The sequence below is a fragment of the Ursus arctos genome, unplaced genomic scaffold, assembly GCF_023065955.2.
Source record: "Ursus arctos isolate Adak ecotype North America unplaced genomic scaffold, UrsArc2.0 scaffold_23, whole genome shotgun sequence".
In the NCBI taxonomy this organism is placed as follows: Eukaryota; Metazoa; Chordata; class Mammalia; order Carnivora; family Ursidae; genus Ursus; species Ursus arctos.
This window is the reverse complement of record NW_026622908.1, coordinates 47,872,747-47,891,812: the sequence shown is the minus strand read 5'-3', so window position 1 is coordinate 47,891,812 and position 19,066 is coordinate 47,872,747. Positions and strand designations below refer to the sequence as shown.

The following is a 19,066-nucleotide window of genomic DNA, read 5'->3' as shown; positions in this document are numbered from 1 at the left end:
ATAGCGGTGTGTGTTTAAGAAGGAGAGGCTGAGCCTGCTGTGCAGGTGGGTCAGAAGAAGGGGACGAGGGCCCGGGGGTCATGTTCACAGAGGTCAAAACAGCTCTGTGCGTAATCGCCCAAGGAAGGGAAATGACAAGTTTGAAGGAAAATGCAGATTTCTTTGAAATGGTGTCAAAGCGCTTCTGCTCTGTTGCCAATAGTTCATCTCTGATTCTCTGAGAGAAGCAGCAGCAGCTTGTCTAGCGGGGTGAGACCTCAGCTAGGCCATCTGGCTACTGTGGTGGGTGGTGCCGGGTGCAGGAGATGTGTGACAAGGCCTGCGGGCTGCTGCGGTGTATCCGTGTGCGGCCCGGGTACCATCCGCAGGTCCCTGGGTACGGGAGCACAGTGCGCGTGGGCTTCCTGCCGTGCCCACTGGAGGAGTCTCTGGGGCAGGGTTGGAAATCCAGAAGTTGGAAACGGTGGTGGTTTTCATGACTACCAACGAGACTACGTATGACTGGATTGAATTCTGTATCCCTTTCCCCTGCACTGTGGTATTCACGGGATATTGGCAGTGCTGAGGGTCCGAGTGTCTGAGGCCCTGGGTTTAGGGCATGGCAGCAGGAGGCTTGCTGCTGGCTCTAGACGCTGTGTAGCCAGTCTCACTCATCTTTGGGCCTCAGAGAAGTGCGTCATAACCGTAGTCACCGTGGACTGGTTGCTGTTTTCGATCAGAGTGTTCAGTGTGGGCGGCAAAGCAGATTCTGGAAGGTGAGCTGGTCTCTTTCCTGGGGCATGTGGGACCTTGTGTGGGTGGAGGAGGGCCGTGTGTGGGCGTGGAGAACCATGTTGAGGGCGAGCCTCCGCATGTCGTTCTTGTCCTTGGCTCTCATGTGCCGTTGTTGTAAGCTGCCGGCCAGGCCACCCGTCTGCACCCTAGGGTGGCCAGGGCAGGAGCAGAGCTGAGCCACGACCTCTGTTCTGTTGGTGGGTGGAGGTGTGGGTGGTAGGTGTTGGCTGGCAGGTTTGTCCTAAACAAACACATCTGTCGTCAGCACCAAAGGAGCCCGGGGAGAGCCAGGGTCCACTCTGGGTACCCCTGGCTTAGCAGCAGCGATTGATTGGGCTCCTCAGAGGCATGCCATGCGGGATCCTGGTGGGGTGGCGAGGGGCACAGGCAGCCCTTTGCTGCAGTGTGGGTCTCGGGGAGGTAACCGGAGTGAGTCACAGTCTGGGTGCTGCTGCCGTTGCGGAGGCCCGCACTCAGGGTCCCGTGGCTGTCACTCTGTGGGTGTGGGTTCGGGGGCTCACAAATGCCCCAGGTGTGTGGGAGACAACAGAGACAGAGCTCACGGGCCAGCCCCTGTGCGTTGAGCAATGCTGGTTTATTTGTTTTCTGTATACAGTGGATTTGTCGTGCGTGGACCTGTGATGCTGTTCCCCAGGGTGAGCTTGGTGGTGGGCAGGTGCTGATGCTGGTAGGCACCTGCGTCCTCCCCTCCCTTCCCTTCTCTGGCTATGGGGTCCTCTCCTCGCTGCCTTCTTTGCTGCTGCCCTGTGTCTCTTCCCCACCCGTCCCTGCTCAGGTATCCCATACCTCATGGGACCTGTATCCCCTTTTCTCAGGCCTCCCTCTGGAGTGGCCTTTCTTGCTGCCCCTGCCCGGGCACCAGCTGCTCAGGCTGTTTCTGGGGACCTGTTCTGGGAGGGACGGGCAGCCACCTCCAAAGCTTGGGAGGCTGTGTGGAGGATTGACAGGTATGGCCAAGAGGCCACCAGGTTATTCCAGCCTGCTGGGCTTGGTCAGGGTCTGCAGCTCCTGCCTGGCAGCCCCCTTTCCCTTGGGTGCCCTGGTAAGCCTCGTGTGAGGGCTCTTCGAGGCCGTGCCTTGTGGAAGGACAGGGGCTGCCAGGCACAGCAAGCCAGCATCGGGAGAGGTGGTGGGGGTGGTGTTGGAGCGGTGCTTTGTCCTCACGCCTGGGGGCTGTGTCCCTAGTCCCCACAGCGCCGTGGGCCGCACGCACAGCTGCTGAACATGTGTAGCGTGAGCACCAGCTGCTGGCCCTGCGCTTCGGGGTCTGAGCAGGGCAGCACAAACTGCTTCTGGTAGGAGCTGAGTGGGTGGCAGCAGCTACAGTGGGTGTCCACTTGGTTCGTGTGGATGTTGAAGCTGCAAAGAAGCCAGAGCCAGGAGCGTGGGTCAGGGCCGCCACCCCAGGAGTGCTCATGTGCCTCCCAGACCACTCCAGAGAGAAGGGTGGGTACTGAGTTCCCAGGCGGGGCCCTCAGCGGCATGCCCCACCCATCCTGGCCCTTGCTGACCTCCCCAGCTCTCAGGCAGTCAGCCAAGGGTCTGCCTTTGCCTCAGTCAGGCGTGATGGAAGTGGGATGCTGGCTAGAGCTACCTGACTGGATAGGATGCTGCCTGGGGCCAGCAACTTGCTCTTGGATGGGGCAGGCTCCAAGCTCCAGGCCCAGGACTGTTTGGAGGCTGCTTGGGACCAGCACTCACCTGGCCGAGGAGGCACAGAAGCCTTCACAGCGGGTCACTGTCACATTGGCAGTGCACCCTCGGTACGTGACCTCCTCCTCAAGCTCCTTCACGTCGCAGACCCCTGGGAGAGGAGAGAGGTGTGGTCAGACGCCAGCTCCAGGGCATGGCTGGAGGGCTAACACAGACCTGACCCTGGTGACAAGACACTTGAAGTGGGGATGAATGTGGCTCAGTTGAGTAAGGAGGGCCAGGTTGAAAGCTGCACAATTGCTTACGTGAGAGGAGTATCCTTTCCTGCCCATGATGGGGTCTCCCCTGAGCTCCCACCCCTGCACTCGGGCCCCTGCCCCAGGCGGTCTCCCCTTGTCCCAGCCCTGCTGACCTTGGACCTCACAGCTCTGCATGGGAACAAAGGCTGATGGACTCTCGTTTTGGGTGTTTCTCCTGAGAGCTGGATACCCTGGAAGTATCCCCAGGTCAAGGGTTTTCTGAGCCCTAGTGGGCCACTGTCAGGCCCCTTCTCTTGTGGGCCAGTACCAGCCTGTGGGCATGGGCGTCCCTGGTCTGCTGGGACCAGAACCTGCCAGAGGGATGGGGGGAGGGTTTGCACATCCCTGGAAGAGACAGATGGCGCCTCAGGAGCTCCCTAAAGGGGTCTGTGCTCTTGGAGGGGCAGGGTGTGGACCCAGCCAGAGACCCTGACCTGCTGGCAAGCTGCCTCGGGTGCCCTGGCAGCAGGCAGAGCAGCACTGGCATTAGGAGTGAAAAAGCTAAGATGTTCCCGAGCAGAGACCTGCCAGTCTGCCCTTTTTGCCCTGCCTGCCCTGCACGTCTGCTGGAGATGGGCATGAGAGGTATGTCCCCATGTGTTCCCATTGCCCTCAGCCATCTTCCAACCCCATCTCCTGCTTTTGCTTCCTCATTTCTCATCCCCTCCTCATGGACAGCCTGCACCCAGTCCCTGTCTCACAGGAGGAAATTCATTACTGTGGACAGGCCTGCCTGGGGGACGGCGGGGGACATGGAGGGGAACCCAGTCCCAGGGAGGGGTACTGTGCAGCGAACACCCGGAAGGGAGGGGAGGGGTGTCTCTGGAGGACAGGTGGGGCCCGGAAGAATGGTGGAGCCCTTGGCTGCTAGTCCAATGGTCTCCTGGGGGGAGGCATGTACCTATTGGCCCTTCATTTTTCTCTCTGTTCTCTCAGGGAGGGTGGGAGTACTTGAGTCACAGGATCCCTGCTGCTCCTGAGCTCCTGTGTGCTCATGAAGGGGAAGCCATGGAGGGCTTCTGAGGGAGTTGCCTCCAAGAGAGGCCAGGACCGCAGCAGGAGATGGGAGGTTGGGATAGGGAATGAGTGAGTCAGGTACAATGCAGGCATGCAAGCCCAGATGAGGGAAAGGGGGCCTCCTAGGGGAGGTGAGGCACCCATTTTGGCCAGACTGGAGTGTATTAGAGTTGTGTCTAGAGAGGAGTGGGGAGAGGGGCTGGAGGCAGCTCAGGGAAGGCTGAGAGAACTGTCCTAAGGACATGGGGTACACACAGAAGAGGGAGGCATGACTCAGTCCCTGCCTGCTGGTGGGATGTTGGCATTCTCAGATGCTGGAAGGATGTACGGATGGTCGGAGGGATGGGTGTGACTTCACGTCTGAGCTCAGCATGCTGTGCTGCCTGCTGACCTCAGGAAAAGTGAAGGCATTATGGGGAAGAAAGCAGATCACACTGCACGATGACCAGTGAGCCCCTGTCAGCAGCATGCACGTCGGGCTGGAAGTATGGCAGAGTGGGGAATGGGCTGGGAGGCAACAGCACAGCCCAGAAGCCATCAGGCAGTATGTGAGGACGGTGAAAGGCAGGGACTCTGTGGGAGTGAGCCACGGTGCTCTCCAGGGTGACGAGGCAATGCTGAAGATGCTGTGCACCAAGTTTGTAAGGTGGGCTATGGAAATACATCCCTTACCTGGAGAGCTGGACGGAGATGTCACCGGAAAGGAGACGGATGGTGCCCCAGTAGACAAGGACCCTGTGGTATGAAGGGATGAGCTTCCGGGGAAAGAGGTCGAGCTGGCCAGGATCACGGAGGTCGGCACTCTAGCAGTACTAACTTGTGCAGTGGTGAGGTTAGTGACCGGAGAAGTCAGGATGGCTGTCACCCCAACAGTGGATGAAAAAAAACTGGATGCAGGGTTTTGAGTGGTGAGGCTCGTAGACTGTGAGGTGGTAGAGTGGGAAGAGAAGGTGTGGGACACGGGGGTGCTGGGTGTGGTTCTGGGCAGAGAAGGAAAGATGCTGGTGCTGGATAGGGAGACATGAGTCCCATGAACAGTAGGTGTGGTGGGCAGAGATGAAGGGGGAAAGGTGTGGGTGGGCAGAGAGGACACGGAGGACAGGGTGGGAGTGGAGGAACCGGGGGAAGAAATGAAAGAGGAAACGGAGGCTGTACTGGACGGGGTTAGGGAGCCTGGGAAGGTCAGGGTGTGAATGCCGGTACTCGTGCTCGAGACCTGTGGGGACAGAGAAGAGGAGCCCAGGTATGTGGAAAGGGAGGGGGAGGAAGAGGTCTCCGGGTGTGTTGGGGTGATGACTCGGTGGGTGGTGGGAGTCACTGAGGATGTGGTAGAGGGGGCAGCGTGCGTGGCGAGGGTGGTCTCAGGGCGTGATGGGTTGGGCTGGGTGGTGGTGGTCCAGAAGGATGTCCCCGTGGGGGGACCAGTTGTGTGGGCGGTGGTGGAGACAGATGGCGTCGGCGCAGAGTGAGAGGTGAGCGGCGTGTGTTGCTTGCTTGTTGTGGCCGTGGCTGTGGTGGTGGACGTCACGGAGGTCGGGGTTCCCGTGGCAGGCGGCGTGTGAGAGATGGGGGGTTTGGTGGCGATTGAGGTTTCATGGTGGATGGGTACTGAAGGATAAGACTCCCTGGAAGTGGAGGTTTTGGCTGTTCTGTGTGAGCTAGGGGTGTGCGTGGTCCGCGTGAGTGGTGGGGTGGTGTGCGTGGGCTGTGTCCCTGTGCTGGGGATGTGTGGAGGCACAGAAGTGGAGCCCGGGGGTGAAGCAGGGGAGGGGGACGAAAGGGTCTCCGGGTGTGTTGGGGTGATGACTCGGTGGGTGGTGGGTGTCACCGAGGATGTGGTAGATGGGGCAGCGTGTGAGGAGAGGGTGGTCTCAGGGCGTGATGGGGTGGGCTGAGTGTTCGTGGTCTGGAAGGATGTCCCTGTGGGGGATCCTGTCGTGTGGGTGGTGATGGAGACAGATGGTGTGGGTGCAGAGTGAGAGGTGAGCGGCGTGTGTCGCTTGCTGGTGGTGGCCGTGGCCGTGGCGGTGGCCGTCACAGAGGTCAGGGTTCCAGTGGCCGATGGCGTGTGAGAGACGGTGGGTTTGGGGGCGGATGAGGTTTCATGGTGGATGGGTACTGAAGGATAAGACTCCCTGGAAGTGGAGGTTTTGGCTGTGCTGAGTGAACTAGGGGTGTTGGTGGTCCGTGTGAATGGCGGGGTCGTGTGCGTGGGCTGTGTCCCTGTGCTGGGGACGTGTGGAGGCACAGAAGTGGAGCCTGGGTGTGTGCCAGGAGAGTGGGAGGAAGGGGTCTCTGGGTGTGTTGGGGTGCTGACTCGGTGGGTGGTGGGAGTCACTGAGGATGTGGTAGAGGGGGCAGCATGCGTCGAGAGGGTCGTCTCAGGGCGTGATGGGTTGGGCTCGGCGGAGGTGGTCCGGAAGGATGTCCCCGTGGGGGGACCAGTTGTGTGGGTGGTGGTGGAGACTGGTGGCGTAGTTGTGGAGTGAGAAGTGAGTGGCGTGTGTCGCTTGCTGGTGGTGGCTGTGGCTGTGGTGGTGGCTGTCATGGAGGTCAGGGTTCCAGTGGCCGATGGCGTGTGAGAGACGGTGGGTTTGGGGGTGGATGAGGTTTCGTGGTGGATGGGTACTGAAGGATAAGACTCCCTGGAAGTGGAGGTTTTGGCTGTGCTGAGTGAGCGAGGGGTGTGCGTGGTCTGCGTGAGTGGTGGGGTTGTGTGCGTGGGCTGTGTCCCTGTGCTGGGGACGTGTGGAGGCACAGAAGTAGAACCCGGGTGTGAAGCAGGGGAGGGGGAGGAAGGGGTCTCCGGGTGTGTTGGGGTGATGACTCGGTGGGTGGTGGGAGTCACCGAGGATGTAGTAGAGGGGGCAGCGTGTGTGGAGACGGTGGTCTCGGGGCGCGATGGGCTGGGCCGGGCAGAAGTGGTCAGGAAAGATGTCCCCGTGGGGGGTCCTGTTGTGTATGCGGTGGTGGAGGCAGATGGCGTGGGCGCGGAGTGAGAGGTGAGCAGTGTGTGTTGCTTGCTGGTGGTGGCCGTGGCTGTGGCTGTGGCGGTGGCCCTGGCCGTGGGGGTGGCCATCACGGAGGTCAGGGTTCCAGTGGCCGATGGCGTGTGAGAGACGGTGGGTTTGGGGGCAGATGAGGTTTCGTGGTGGATGGGTACTGAAGGATAAGACTCCCTGGAAGTGGAGGTTTTGGCTGTGCTGAGTGAGCTAGGTGTGTGCGTGGTCCGCGTGAGGGGCAGGGTTGTGTACGTGGGCTGTGTCCCTGTGCTGGGGACATGTTGAGGCACAGAAGTGGAGCCCGGGTGTGTAGCAGGGGAGGGAGAGGAAGGTGTCTCCGGGTGTGTTGGGGTGATGACTCGGTGGGTGGTTGGAGTCACCGAGGATGTGGTAGAGGGGGCAGCATGCGTGGAGTGGGTCGTCTCAGGGAGTGATGGGTTGGGTTGGGCGGTGGTGGTCCGGAAGGATGTCCCTGTGGCAGGACCAGTCGTGTGGGCGGTGGTGGAGACAGATGGTGTGGGCGCAGAGTGAGACGTGAGCGGTGTGTGTCGCTTGCTGGTGGTGGCCGTGGCCGTGGTGGTGGCCATCACGGAGGTCAGGGATCCAGTGGCCAATGGCGTGTGAGAGACGGTGGGTTTGGGGGCAGATGAGGTTTCGTGGTGGATGGGTACTGAAGGATAAGACTCCCTGGAAGTGGAGGTTTTGGCTGTGCTGAGTGAGCTAGGGGTGTGCGTGGTCCGCGTGAGTGGTGGGGTTGTGTGCGTGGGCTGTGTCCCTGTGCTGGGGACGTGTGGAGGCACAGAAGTAGAACCCGGGTGTGAAGCAGGGGAGGGAGAGGAAGGGGTCTCCGGGTGTGTTGGGGTGATGACTCGGTGGGTGGTGGGAGTCACCGAGGATGTAGTAGAGGGGGCAGCGTGTGTGGAGACGGTGGTCTCGGGGCGCGATGGGCTGGGCCGGGCAGAAGTGGTCCGGAAAGATGTCCCCGTGGGGGGTCCTGTCGTGTATGCGGTGGTGGAGGCAGATGGCGTGGGCGCGGAGTGAGACGTGAGCAGTGTGTGTTGCTTGCTGGTGGTGGCTGTGGCTGTGGCTGTGGCGGTGGCCGTGGCCGTGGCGGTGGCCGTCACGGAGGTCAGGGATCCAGTGGCCGATGGCGTGTGAAAGACGGTGGGTTTGGGGGCAGATGAGGTTTCGTGGTGGATGGGTACTGAAGGATAAGACTCCCTGGAAGTGGAGGTTTTGGCTGTGCTGAGTGAGCTAGGGGTGTGCGTGGTCCGCGTGAGTGGTGGGGTTGTGTGCGTGGGCTGTGTCCCTGTGCTGGGGACGTGTGGAAGCCCAGAAGTGGAACCCGGGTGTGAAGCAGGGGAGGGGGAGGAAGGGGTCTCCGGGTGTGTTGGGGTGATGATTCGGTGGGTGGTGGGAGTCACCGAGGATGTAGTAGAGGGGGCAGCGTGTGTGGAGACGGTGGTCTCGGGGCGCGATGGGCTGGGCCGGGCAGAAGTGGTCCGGAAAGATGTCCCCGTGGGGGGTCCTGTTGTGTATGCGGTGGTGGAGGCAGATGGCGTGGGCGCGGAGTGAGAGGTGAGCAGTGTGTGTTGCTTGCTGGTGGTGGCCGTGGCTGTGGTGGTGGCCGTGGCGGTGGCCGTCACGGAGGTCAGGGTTCCAGTGGCCGATGGCGTGTGAGAGACGGTGGGTTTGGGGGCAGATGAGGTTTCGTGGTGGATGGGTACTGAAGAATAAGACTCCCTGGAAGTGGAGGTTTTGGCTGTGCTGAGTGAGCTAGGGGTGTGCGTGGTCCGCGTGAGTGGTGGGGTTGTGTGCGTGGGCTGTGTCCCTGTGCTGGGGACGTGTGGAAGCCCAGAAGTGGAACCCGGGTGTGAAGCAGGGGAGGGAGAGGAAGGGGTCTCCGGGTGTGTTGGGGTGATGATTCGGTGGGTGGTGGGAGTCACCGAGGATGTAGTAGAGGGGGCAGCGTGTGTGGAGACGGTGGTCTCGGGGCGCGATGGGCTGGGCCGGGCAGAAGTGGTCCGGAAAGATGTCCCCGTGGGGGGTCCTGTTGTGTATGCGGTGGTGGAGGCAGATGGCGTGGGCGCGGAGTGAGAGGTGAGCAGTGTGTGTTGCTTGCTGGTGGTGGCCGTGGCTGTGGTGGTGGCCATGGCGGTGGCCGTCACGGAGGTCAGGGTTCCAGTGGCCGATGGCGTGTGAGAGACGGTGGGTTTGGGGGCAGATGAGGTTTCGTGGTGGATGGGTACTGAAGGATAAGACTCCCTGGAAGTGGAGGTTTTGGCTGTGCTGAGTGAGCTAGGGGTGTGCGTGGTCCGCGTGAGTGGTGGGGTTGTATGCGTGGGCTGTGTCCCTGTGCTGGGGACGTGTGGAGGCACAGAAGTGGAACCCGGGTGTGTAGCAGGGGATGGAGAGGAAGGGGTCTCCGGGTGTGTTGGGGTGATGACTCGGTGGGTGGTTGGAGTCACCGAGGATGTGGTAGAGGGGGCAGCATGCGTGGAGTGGGTCGTCTCAGGGAGGGATGGGTTGGGCTGGGTGGTGGTGGTCCGGAAGGATGTCCCTGTGGCGGGACCTGTCGTGTGGGCGGTGGTGGAGACAGATGGTGTGGGCGCTGAGTGAGAAGTGAGCGGCGTGTGCTTGCTTGTTGTGGCCGTGGCTGTGGCAGTGGCTATCACGGAGGTCGGGGTTCCCGTGGCAGGCGGCGTGTGGGAGACTGTGGGTTTGGGGGCGGATGAGGTTTCGTGGTGGATGGGTACTGAAGGATAAGACTCCCTGGAAGTGGAGGTTTTGGCTGTGCTGAGTGAGCTAGGTGTGTGCGTGGTCCGCGTGAGTGGTGGGGTTGTGTGCGTGGGCTGTGTCCCTGTGCTGGGGACGTGTGAAGGCACAGAAGTGGAACCCGGGTGTGAAGCAGGGGAGAGGGAGGAAGGGGTCTCCAGGTGTGTTGGGGTGATGACTCGGTGGGTGGTGGGAGTCACCGAGGATGTAGTAGAGGGGGCAGCGTGTGTGGAGACGGTGGTCTCGGGGCGCGATGGGCTGGGCCGGGCAGAAGTGGTCCGGAAAGATGTCCCCGTGGGGGGTCCTGTCGTGTATGCGGTGGTGGAGGCAGATGGCGTGGGCGCGGAGTGAGACGTGAGCAGTGTGTGTTGCTTGCTGGTGGTGGCTGTGGCTGTGGCGGTGGCCGTGGCCGTGGCCGTGGCGGTGGCCGTCACGGAGGTCAGGGATCCAGTGGCCGATGGCGTGTGAAAGACGGTGGGTTTGGGGGCAGATGAGGTTTCGTGGTGGATGGGTACTGAAGGATAAGACTCCCTGGAAGTGGAGGTTTTGGCTGTGCTGAGTGAGCTAGGGGTGTGCGTGGTCCGCGTGAGTGGTGGGGTTGTGTGCGTGGGCTGTGTCCCTGTGCTGGGGACGTGTGGAAGCCCAGAAGTGGAACCCGGGTGTGAAGCAGGGGAGGGGGAGGAAGGGGTCTCCGGGTGTGTTGGGGTGATGATTCGGTGGGTGGTGGGAGTCACCGAGGATGTAGTAGAGGGGGGCAGCGTGTGTGGAGACGGTGGTCTCGGGGCGCGATGGGCTGGGCCGGGCAGAAGTGGTCCGGAAAGATGTCCCCGTGGGGGGTCCTGTTGTGTATGCGGTGGTGGAGGCAGATGGCGTGGGCGCGGAGTGAGAGGTGAGCAGTGTGTGTTGCTTGCTGGTGGTGGCCGTGGCTGTGGTGGTGGCCGTGGCGGTGGCCGTCACGGAGGTCAGGGTTCCAGTGGCCGATGGCGTGTGAGAGACGGTGGGTTTGGGGGCAGATGAGGTTTCGTGGTGGATGGGTACTGAAGGATAAGACTCCCTGGAAGTGGAGGTTTTGGCTGTGCTGAGTGAGCTAGGGGTGTGCGTGGTCCGCGTGAGTGGTGGGGTTGTGTGCGTGGGCTGTGTCCCTGTGCTGGGGACGTGTGGAAGCCCAGAAGTGGAACCCGGGTGTGAAGCAGGGGAGGGAGAGGAAGGGGTCTCCGGGTGTGTTGGGGTGATGATTCGGTGGGTGGTGGGAGTCACCGAGGATGTAGTAGAGGGGGCAGCGTGTGTGGCGACGGTGGTCTCGGGGCGCGATGGGCTGGGCCGGGCAGAAGTGGTCCGGAAAGATGTCCCCGTGGGGGGTCCTGTTGTGTATGCGGTGGTGGAGGCAGATGGCGTGGGCGCGGAGTGAGAGGTGAGCAGTGTGTGTTGCTTGCTGGTGGTGGCCGTGGCTGTGGTGGTGGCCGTGGCGGTGGCCGTCACGGAGGTCAGGGTTCCAGTGGCCGATGGCGTGTGAGAGACGGTGGGTTTGGGGGCAGATGAGGTTTCGTGGTGGATGGGTACTGAAGGATAAGACTCCCTGGAAGTGGAGGTTTTGGCTGTGCTGAGTGAGCTAGGGGTGTGCGTGGTCCGCGTGAGTGGTGGGGTTGTATGCGTGGGCTGTGTCCCTGTGCTGGGGACGTGTGGAGGCACAGAAGTGGAACCCGGGTGTGTAGCAGGGGATGGAGAGGAAGGGGTCTCCGGGTGTGTTGGGGTGATGACTCGGTGGGTGGTTGGAGTCACCGAGGATGTGGTAGAGGGGGCAGCATGCGTGGAGTGGGTCGTCTCAGGGAGGGATGGGTTGGGCTGGGCGGTGGTGGTCCGGAAGGATGTCCCTGTGGCGGGACCTGTCGTGTGGGCGGTGGTGGAGACAGATGGTGTGGGCGCTGAGTGAGAAGTGAGCGGCGTGTGCTTGCTTGTTGTGGCCGTGGCTGTGGCAGTGGCTATCACGGAGGTCGGGGTTCCAGTGGCAGGCGGCGTGTGGGAGACTGTGGTTTTGGGGGCGGATGAGGTTTTGTGGTGGATGGGTACTGAAGGATAAGACTCCCTGGAAGTGGAGGTTTTGGCTGTGCTGAGTGAGCTAGGTGTGTGCGTGGTCCGCGTGAGTGGTGGGGTTGTGTGCGTGGGCTGTGTCCCTGTGCTGGGGACGTGTGAAGGCACAGAAGTGGAACCCGGGTGTGAAGCAGGGGAGAGGGAGGAAGGGGTCTCCGGGTGTGTTGGGGTGATGACTCGGTGGGTGGTGGGAGTCACCGAGGATGTAGTAGAGGGGGCAGCGTGTGTGGAGACGGTGGTCTCGGGGCGCGATGGGCTGGGCCGGGCAGAAGTGGTCCGGAAAGATGTCCCCGTGGGGGGTCCTGTCGTGTATGCGGTGGTGGAGGCAGATGGCGTGGGCGCGGAGTGAGACGTGAGCAGTGTGTGTTGCTTGCTGGTGGTGGCTGTGGCTGTGGCTGTGGCGGTGGCCGTGGCCGTGGCGGTGGCCGTCACGGAGGTCAGGGATCCAGTGGCCGATGGCGTGTGAAAGACGGTGGATTTGGGGGCAGATGAGGTTTCGTGGTGGATGGGTACTGAAGAATAAGACTCCCTGGAAGTGGAGGTTTTGGCTGTGCTGAGTGAGCTAGGGGTGTGCGTGGTCCGCGTGAGTGGTGGGGTTGTGTGCGTGGGCTGTGTCCCTGTGCTGGGGACGTGTGGAAGCCCAGAAGTGGAACCCGGGTGTGAAGCAGGGGAGGGGGAGGAAGGGGTCTCCGGGTGTGTTGCGGTGATGATTCGGTGGGTGGTGGGAGTCACCGAGGATGTAGTAGAGGGGGCAGCGTGTGTGGAGACGGTGGTCTCGGGGCGCGATGGGCTGGGCCGGGCAGAAGTGGTCCGGAAAGATGTCCCCGTGGGGGGTCCTGTTGTGTATGCGGTGGTGGAGGCAGATGGCGTGGGCGCGGAGTGAGAGGTGAGCAGTGTGTGTTGCTTGCTGGTGGTGGCCGTGGCTGTGGTGGTGGCCGTGGCGGTGGCCGTCACGGAGGTCAGGGTTCCAGTGGCCGATGGCGTGTGAGAGACGGTGGGTTTGGGGGCAGATGAGGTTTCGTGGTGGATGGGTACTGAAGGATAAGACTCCCTGGAAGTGGAGGTTTTGGCTGTGCTGAGTGAGCTAGGGGTGTGCGTGGTCCGCGTGAGTGGTGGGGTTGTGTGCGTGGGCTGTGTCCCTGTGCTGGGGACGTGTGGAAGCCCAGAAGTGGAACCCGGGTGTGAAGCAGGGGAGGGAGAGGAAGGGGTCTCCGGGTGTGTTGGGGTGATGATTCGGTGGGTGGTGGGAGTCACCGAGGATGTAGTAGAGGGGGCAGCGTGTGTGGAGACGGTGGTCTCGGGGCGCGATGGGCTGGGCCGGGCAGAAGTGGTCCGGAAAGATGTCCCCGTGGGGGGTCCTGTTGTGTATGCGGTGGTGGAGGCAGATGGCGTGGGCGCGGAGTGAGAGGTGAGCAGTGTGTGTTGCTTGCTGGTGGTGGCCGTGGCTGTGGTGGTGGCCATGGCGGTGGCCGTCACGGAGGTCAGGGTTCCAGTGGCCGATGGCGTGTGAGAGACGGTGGGTTTGGGGGCAGATGAGGTTTCGTGGTGGATGGGTACTGAAGGATAAGACTCCCTGGAAGTGGAGGTTTTGGCTGTGCTGAGTGAGCTAGGGGTGTGCGTGGTCCGCGTGAGTGGTGGGGTTGTGTGCGTGGGCTGTGTCCCTGTGCTGGGGACGTGTGGAAGCCCAGAAGTGGAACCCGGGTGTGAAGCAGGGGAGGGAGAGGAAGGGGTCTCCGGGTGTGTTGGGGTGATGATTCGGTGGGTGGTGGGAGTCACCGAGGATGTAGTAGAGGGGGCAGCGTGTGTGGAGACGGTGGTCTCGGGGCGCGATGGGCTGGGCCGGGCAGAAGTGGTCAGGAAAGATGTCCCCGTGGGGGGTCCTGTTGTGTATGCGGTGGTGGAGGCAGATGGCGTGGGCGCGGAGTGAGAGGTGAGCAGTGTGTGTTGCTTGCTGGTGGTGGCCGTGGCTGTGGTGGTGGCCATGGCGGTGGCCGTCACGGAGGTCAGGGTTCCAGTGGCCGATGGCGTGTGAGAGACGGTGGGTTTGGGGGCAGATGAGGTTTCGTGGTGGATGGGTACTGAAGGATAAGACTCCCTGGAAGTGGAGGTTTTGGCTGTGCTGAGTGAGCTAGGGGTGTGCGTGGTCCGCGTGAGTGGTGGGGTTGTATGCGTGGGCTGTGTCCCTGTGCTGGGGACGTGTGGAGGCACAGAAGTGGAACCCGGGTGTGTAGCAGGGGATGGAGAGGAAGGGGTCTCCGGGTGTGTTGGGGTGATGACTCGGTGGGTGGTTGGAGTCACCGAGGATGTGGTAGAGGGGGCAGCATGCGTGGAGTGGGTCGTCTCAGGGAGGGATGGGTTGGGCTGGGCGGTGGTGGTCCGGAAGGATGTCCCTGTGGCGGGACCTGTCGTGTGGGCGGTGGTGGAGACAGATGGTGTGGGCGCTGAGTGAGAAGTGAGCGGCGTGTGCTTGCTTGTTGTGGCCGTGGCTGTGGCAGTGGCTATCACGGAGGTCGGGGTTCCCGTGGCAGGCGGCGTGTGGGAGACTGTGGGTTTGGGGGCGGATGAGGTTTCGTGGTGGATGGGTACTGAAGGATAAGACTCCCTGGAAGTGGAGGTTTTGGCTGTGCTGAGTGAGCTAGGTGTGTGCGTGGTCCGCGTGAGTGGTGGGGTTGTGTGCGTGGGCTGTGTCCCTGTGCTGGGGACGTGTGAAGGCACAGAAGTGGAACCCGGGTGTGAAGCAGGGGAGAGGGAGGAAGGGGTCTCCAGGTGTGTTGGGGTGATGAGTCGGTGGGTGGTGGGAGTCACCGAGGATGTAGTAGAGGGGGCAGCGTGTGTGGAGACGGTGGTCTCGGGGTGCGATGGGCTGGGCCGGGCAGAAGTGGTCCGGAAAGATGTCCCCGTGGGGGGTCCTGTCGTGTATGCGGTGGTGGAGGCAGATGGCGTGGGCGCGGAGTGAGACGTGAGCAGTGTGTGTTGCTTGCTGGTGGTGGCTGTGGCTGTGGCGGTGGCCGTGGCGGTGGCCGTCACGGAGGTCAGGGATCCAGTGGCCGATGGCGTGTGAAAGACGGTGGGTTTGGGGGCAGATGAGGTTTCGTGGTGGATGGGTACTGAAGGATAAGACTCCCTGGAAGTGGAGGTTTTGGCTGTGCTGAGTGAGCTAGGGGTGTGCGTGGTCCGCGTGAGTGGTGGGGTTGTGTGCGTGGGCTGTGTCCCTGTGCTGGGGACGTGTGGAAGCCCAGAAGTGGAACCCGGGTGTGAAGCAGGGGAGGGGGAGGAAGGGGTCTCCGGGTGTGTTGGGGTGATGATTCGGTGGGTGGTGGGAGTCACCGAGGATGTAGTAGAGGGGGCAGCGTGTGTGGAGACGGTGGTCTCGGGGCGCGATGGGCTGGGCCGGGCAGAAGTGGTCCGGAAAGATGTCCCCGTGGGGGGTCCTGTTGTGTATGCGGTGGTGGAGGCAGATGGCGTGGGCGCGGAGTGAGAGGTGAGCAGTGTGTGTTGCTTGCTGGTGGTGGCCGTGGCTGTGGTGGTGGCCGTGGCGGTGGCCGTCACGGAGGTCAGGGTTCCAGTGGCCGATGGCGTGTGAGAGACGGTGGGTTTGGGGGCAGATGAGGTTTCGTGGTGGATGGGTACTGAAGAATAAGACTCCCTGGAAGTGGAGGTTTTGGCTGTGCTGAGTGAGCTAGGGGTGTGCGTGGTCCGCGTGAGTGGTGGGGTTGTGTGCGTGGGCTGTGTCCCTGTGCTGGGGACGTGTGGAAGCCCAGAAGTGGAACCTGGGTGTGAAGCAGTGGAGGGGGAGGAAGGGGTCTCCGGGTGTGTTGGGGTGATGATTCGGTGGGTGGTGGGAGTCACCGAGGATGTAGTAGAGGGGGCAGCGTGTGTGGAGACGGTGGTCTCGGGGCGCGATGGGCTGGGCCGGGCAGAAGTGGTCCGGAAAGATGTCCCCGTGGGGGGTCCTGTTGTGTATGCTGTGGTGGAGGCAGATGGCGTGGGCGCGGAGTGAGAGGTGAGCAGTGTGTGTTGCTTGCTGGTGGTGGCCGTGGCTGTGGTGGTGGCCGTGGCGGTGGCCGTCACGGAGGTCAGGGTTCCAGTGGCCGATGGCGTGTGAGAGACGGTGGGTTTGGGGGCAGATGAGGTTTCGTGGTGGATGGGTACTGAAGGATAAGACTCCCTGGAAGTGGAGGTTTTGGCTGTGCTGAGTGAGCTAGGGGTGTGCGTGGTCCGCGTGAGTGGTGGGGTTGTATGCGTGGGTTGTGTCCCTGTGCTGGGTACGTGTGGAGGCACAGAAGTGGAACCCGGGTGTGTAGCAGGGGAGGGAGAGGAAGGGGTCTCCGGGTGTGTTGGGGTGATGACTCGGTGGGTGGTTGGAGTCACCGAGGATGTGGTAGAGGGGGCAGCATGCGTGGAGTGGGTCGTCTCAGGGAGTGATGGGTTGGGCTGGGCGGTGGTGGTCCGGAAGGATGTCCCCGTGGGGGGACCAGTTGTGTGGGTGGTGGTGGAGACTGGTGGTGTGGGTGCAGAGTGAGAAGTGAGTGGCGTGTGTCTCTTGATGGTTGTGGCCGTGGCCGTGGCGGTGGACGTCACGGAGGTTGGGGTTCCCGTGATAGGCGGTGTATGGGAGATGGTGGGTTTGGGGGCAGATGAGGTTTCGTGGTGGATGGGTACTGAAGGATAAGACTCCCTGGAAGTAGAGGTTTTGGCTGTGCTGAGTGAGCTAGGGGTGTGCGTGGTCCATGTGAGTGGCGGGGTCGTGTGCGTGGGCTCTGTCCCTGTGCTGGGGATGTGTGGAGGCACTGAAGTGGAACCTGGGTGTGAAGCAGGGGAGGGGGAGGAAGGGGTCTCTGGGTGTGTTGGGGTGATGAGTCGGTGGGTGGTGGGAGTCACCGAGGATGTAGTAGAGGGGGGCAGCGTGTGTGGAGACGGTGGTCTCGGGGCGCGATGGGCTGGGCCGGGCAGAAGTGGTCCGGAAAGATGTCCCCGTGGGGGGTCCCGTCGTGTATGCAGTGGTGGATGCAGATGGCGTGGGTGCGGAGTGAGAGGTGAGCGGTGTGTGTCGCTTGCTGGTGGGGGCCGTGGCTGTGGCTGTGGCGGTGGCCGTGGCCGTGGCGGTGGCCGTCACGGAGGTCAGTGTTCCAGTGGCCGATGGCGTGTGAGAGACGGTGGGTTTGGGGGCGGATGAGGTTTCGTGGTGGATGGGTACTGAAGGATAAGACTCCCTGGAAGTGGAGGTTTTGGCTGTGCTGAGTGAGCTAGGGGTGTGCGTGGTCCGCGTGAGTGGTGCGGCCGTGTGTGTGGGTTGTGTCCCTGTGCTGGGGACATGTGGAGACACAGAAGTGGAGCCCGGGTGTGTAGCAGGGAAGGGAGGGGAAGGGAACTCCGGATATGTTGGGATGATGACTCGGTGGGTGGTTGGAGTCACCGAGGATGTGGTAGTGGGGGCAGCGTGCGTCGAGAGGGTGGTCTCAGGGCGTGATGGGTTGGGCTGGGCGGTGGTGGTCCTGAAGGATGTCCCTGTGGTGGGACCTGTCGTGTGGGTGGTGGTGGAGACAGACGGTGTGGGCGCGGAGTGAGAAGTGAGCAGCGTGTGTCGCTTGATGGTTGTGGCCGTGGCTGTGGCAGTGGCTGTCATGGAGGTCAGGGTTCCAGTGGCCGATGGCGTGTGAGAGATGGTGGGTTTGGGGGCGGATGAGGTTTCGTGGTGGATGGGTACTGAAGGATAAGACTCCCTGGAAGTGGAGGTTTTGGCTGTGCTGAGTGAGCCAGGGGTGTGCGTGGTCCGCGTGAGTGGCGGGGTCGTGTGCATGGGCTGTGTCCCTGTGCTGGGGACGTGTGGAGGCACAGAAGTGGAACCCAGGTGTGAAGCAGGGGATGGGGAGGAAGGGGTCTCCGGGTGTGTTGGGGTGATGACCCGGTGGGTGGTGGGAGTCACCGAGGATGTAGTAGAGGGGGCAGTGTGTGTGGAGACGGTGGTCTCAGTGCGCAAAGGGGTGGGTCGGGCCGAGGTCGTCCGGAAGGATGTCCCCTTGGGGGGTCCTGTCGTGTGGGTTGTTGTGGAGACAGATGGCGTGGGCGTGGAGTGAGAGGTGAGTGGTGTGTGTGGCTTGCTGGTGGTGGCCGTGGCTGTGGTGGTGGCCGTGGCCGTGGCCGTGGCTGTCATGAAGGCCAGGGTTCCAGTGGCCAATGGCGTGTGAGAGATGGTGGGTTTGGGGGCAGATGAGGTTTCGTGGTGGATGGGTACTGAAGAATAAGACTCCCTGGAAGTGGAGGTTTTGGCTGTGCTGAGTGAGCTAGGGGTGTGCGTGGTCCGTGTGAGTGGTGGGATTGTGTGCGTGGGCTGTGTTCCTGTGCTGGGGACGTGTGGAGGCACAGAAGTGGAGCCCGGGTGTGTGGCAGGAGAGTGGGAGGAAGGAGTCTCTGGGTGTGTTGGTTTGATGACTCGGTGGGTGGTGGGAGTCACTGAGGATGTGGTAGAGGGGGCAGCGTGCGTCGAGAGGGTGGTCTCAGGGCGTGATGGGTTGGGCTCGGTGGAGGTGGTCCGGAAGGATGTCCCCGTGGGGGGACCAGTTGTGTGGGCGGTGGTGGAGACTGGTGGTGTAGTTGTGGAGTGAGAAGTGAGTGGCGTGTGTCGCTTGATGGTTGTGGCTGTGGCAGTGGTGGTGGACGTCACGGAGGTTGGGGTTCCCGTGATAGGCGGTGTATGGGAGATGGTGGGTTTGGGGGCGGATGAGGTTTCGTGGTGGATGGGTATTGAGGGATAAGACTCCTTGGAAGTGGAGGTTTTGGCTGTGCTGAGTGAGCTAGGTGTGTGCGTGGTCCGCGTGAGTGGCAGGGTCGTGTGCGTGGGCTGTGTCCCTGCGCTGGGGACGTGTGGAGGCAAAGAAGTGGAGCCCGGGTGTGTAGCAGGGGAGGGAGAGGATGGGGTCTCCGGGTGTGTTGGGGTGATGACTCGGTGGGTGGTGGGAGTCACCGAGGATGTGGTAGAGGGGGCAGCATGCGTGGAATGGGTCGTCTCAGGGAGTGATGGGTTGGCCTGGGCGGTGGTGGTCCGGAAGGATGTCCCTGTGGCGGGACCTGTCATGTGGGTGGTGGTGGAGACAGACGGTGTGGGCACGGAGTGAGAAGTGAGCAGCGTGTGTTGCTTGCTTGTTGTGGCCGTGGCTGTGGCAGTGGCTATCACGGAGGTCGGGGTTCCCATGGCAGGCGGCGTGTGGGAGACTGTGGTTTTGGGGGCGGATGAGGTTTCGTGGTGGATGGGTACTGAAGGATAAGACTCCCTGGAAGTGGAGGTTTTGGCTGTGCTGAGTGAGCTAGGGATGTGCGTGGACTGCGTGAGTGGCGGTATCATGTGCGTGGGCCTTGTACCTGTGCTGGGGACGTGTGGAGGCACAGAAGTGGAGCCCGGGTATGTGGCAGGAGAGTGGGAGGAAGGGGTCTCTGGGT

At 62.3% G+C, this 19,066-nt stretch overlaps 1 protein-coding gene across 1 annotated transcript; it reads right to left on the bottom strand.

Moving 5' to 3' along the window:
* Positions 1-1,976: 1,976 nt before the first annotated feature.
* LOC130544637 (mucin-19-like) lies at positions 1,977-18,971 on the bottom strand. Its single transcript, XM_057317226.1, has 5 exons — positions 16,511-18,971; positions 10,276-16,431; positions 4,968-10,055; positions 2,497-2,599; positions 1,977-2,154 (listed from the first exon to the last, which is right to left on the bottom strand). The coding sequence occupies exons 1-5, from the start codon at positions 18,969-18,971 to the stop codon at positions 1,977-1,979; spliced, it is 13,986 nt and encodes a 4,661-aa protein (XP_057173209.1).
* Positions 18,972-19,066: the final 95 nt, after the last annotated feature.

Bases quoted from the DNA above. Each gene is read 5' to 3' on its own strand.
- LOC130544637 (XM_057317226.1), bottom strand. From the start codon at position 18,971: ATGATACCGCCACTCACGCAGTCCACGCACATCCCTAGCTCACTCAGC. The intron at 2,600-4,967 runs GTACCGGCATTC...CTCCTCTCCCAG, and splicing joins CCCACAGGTCTCGAGCACGA to GGGTCTGCGACGTGAAGGAG. The intron at 2,155-2,496 runs GTGAGTGCTGGT...GCTTCTTTGCAG, and splicing joins TTCTGTGCCTCCTCGGCCAG to CTTCAACATCCACACGAACC.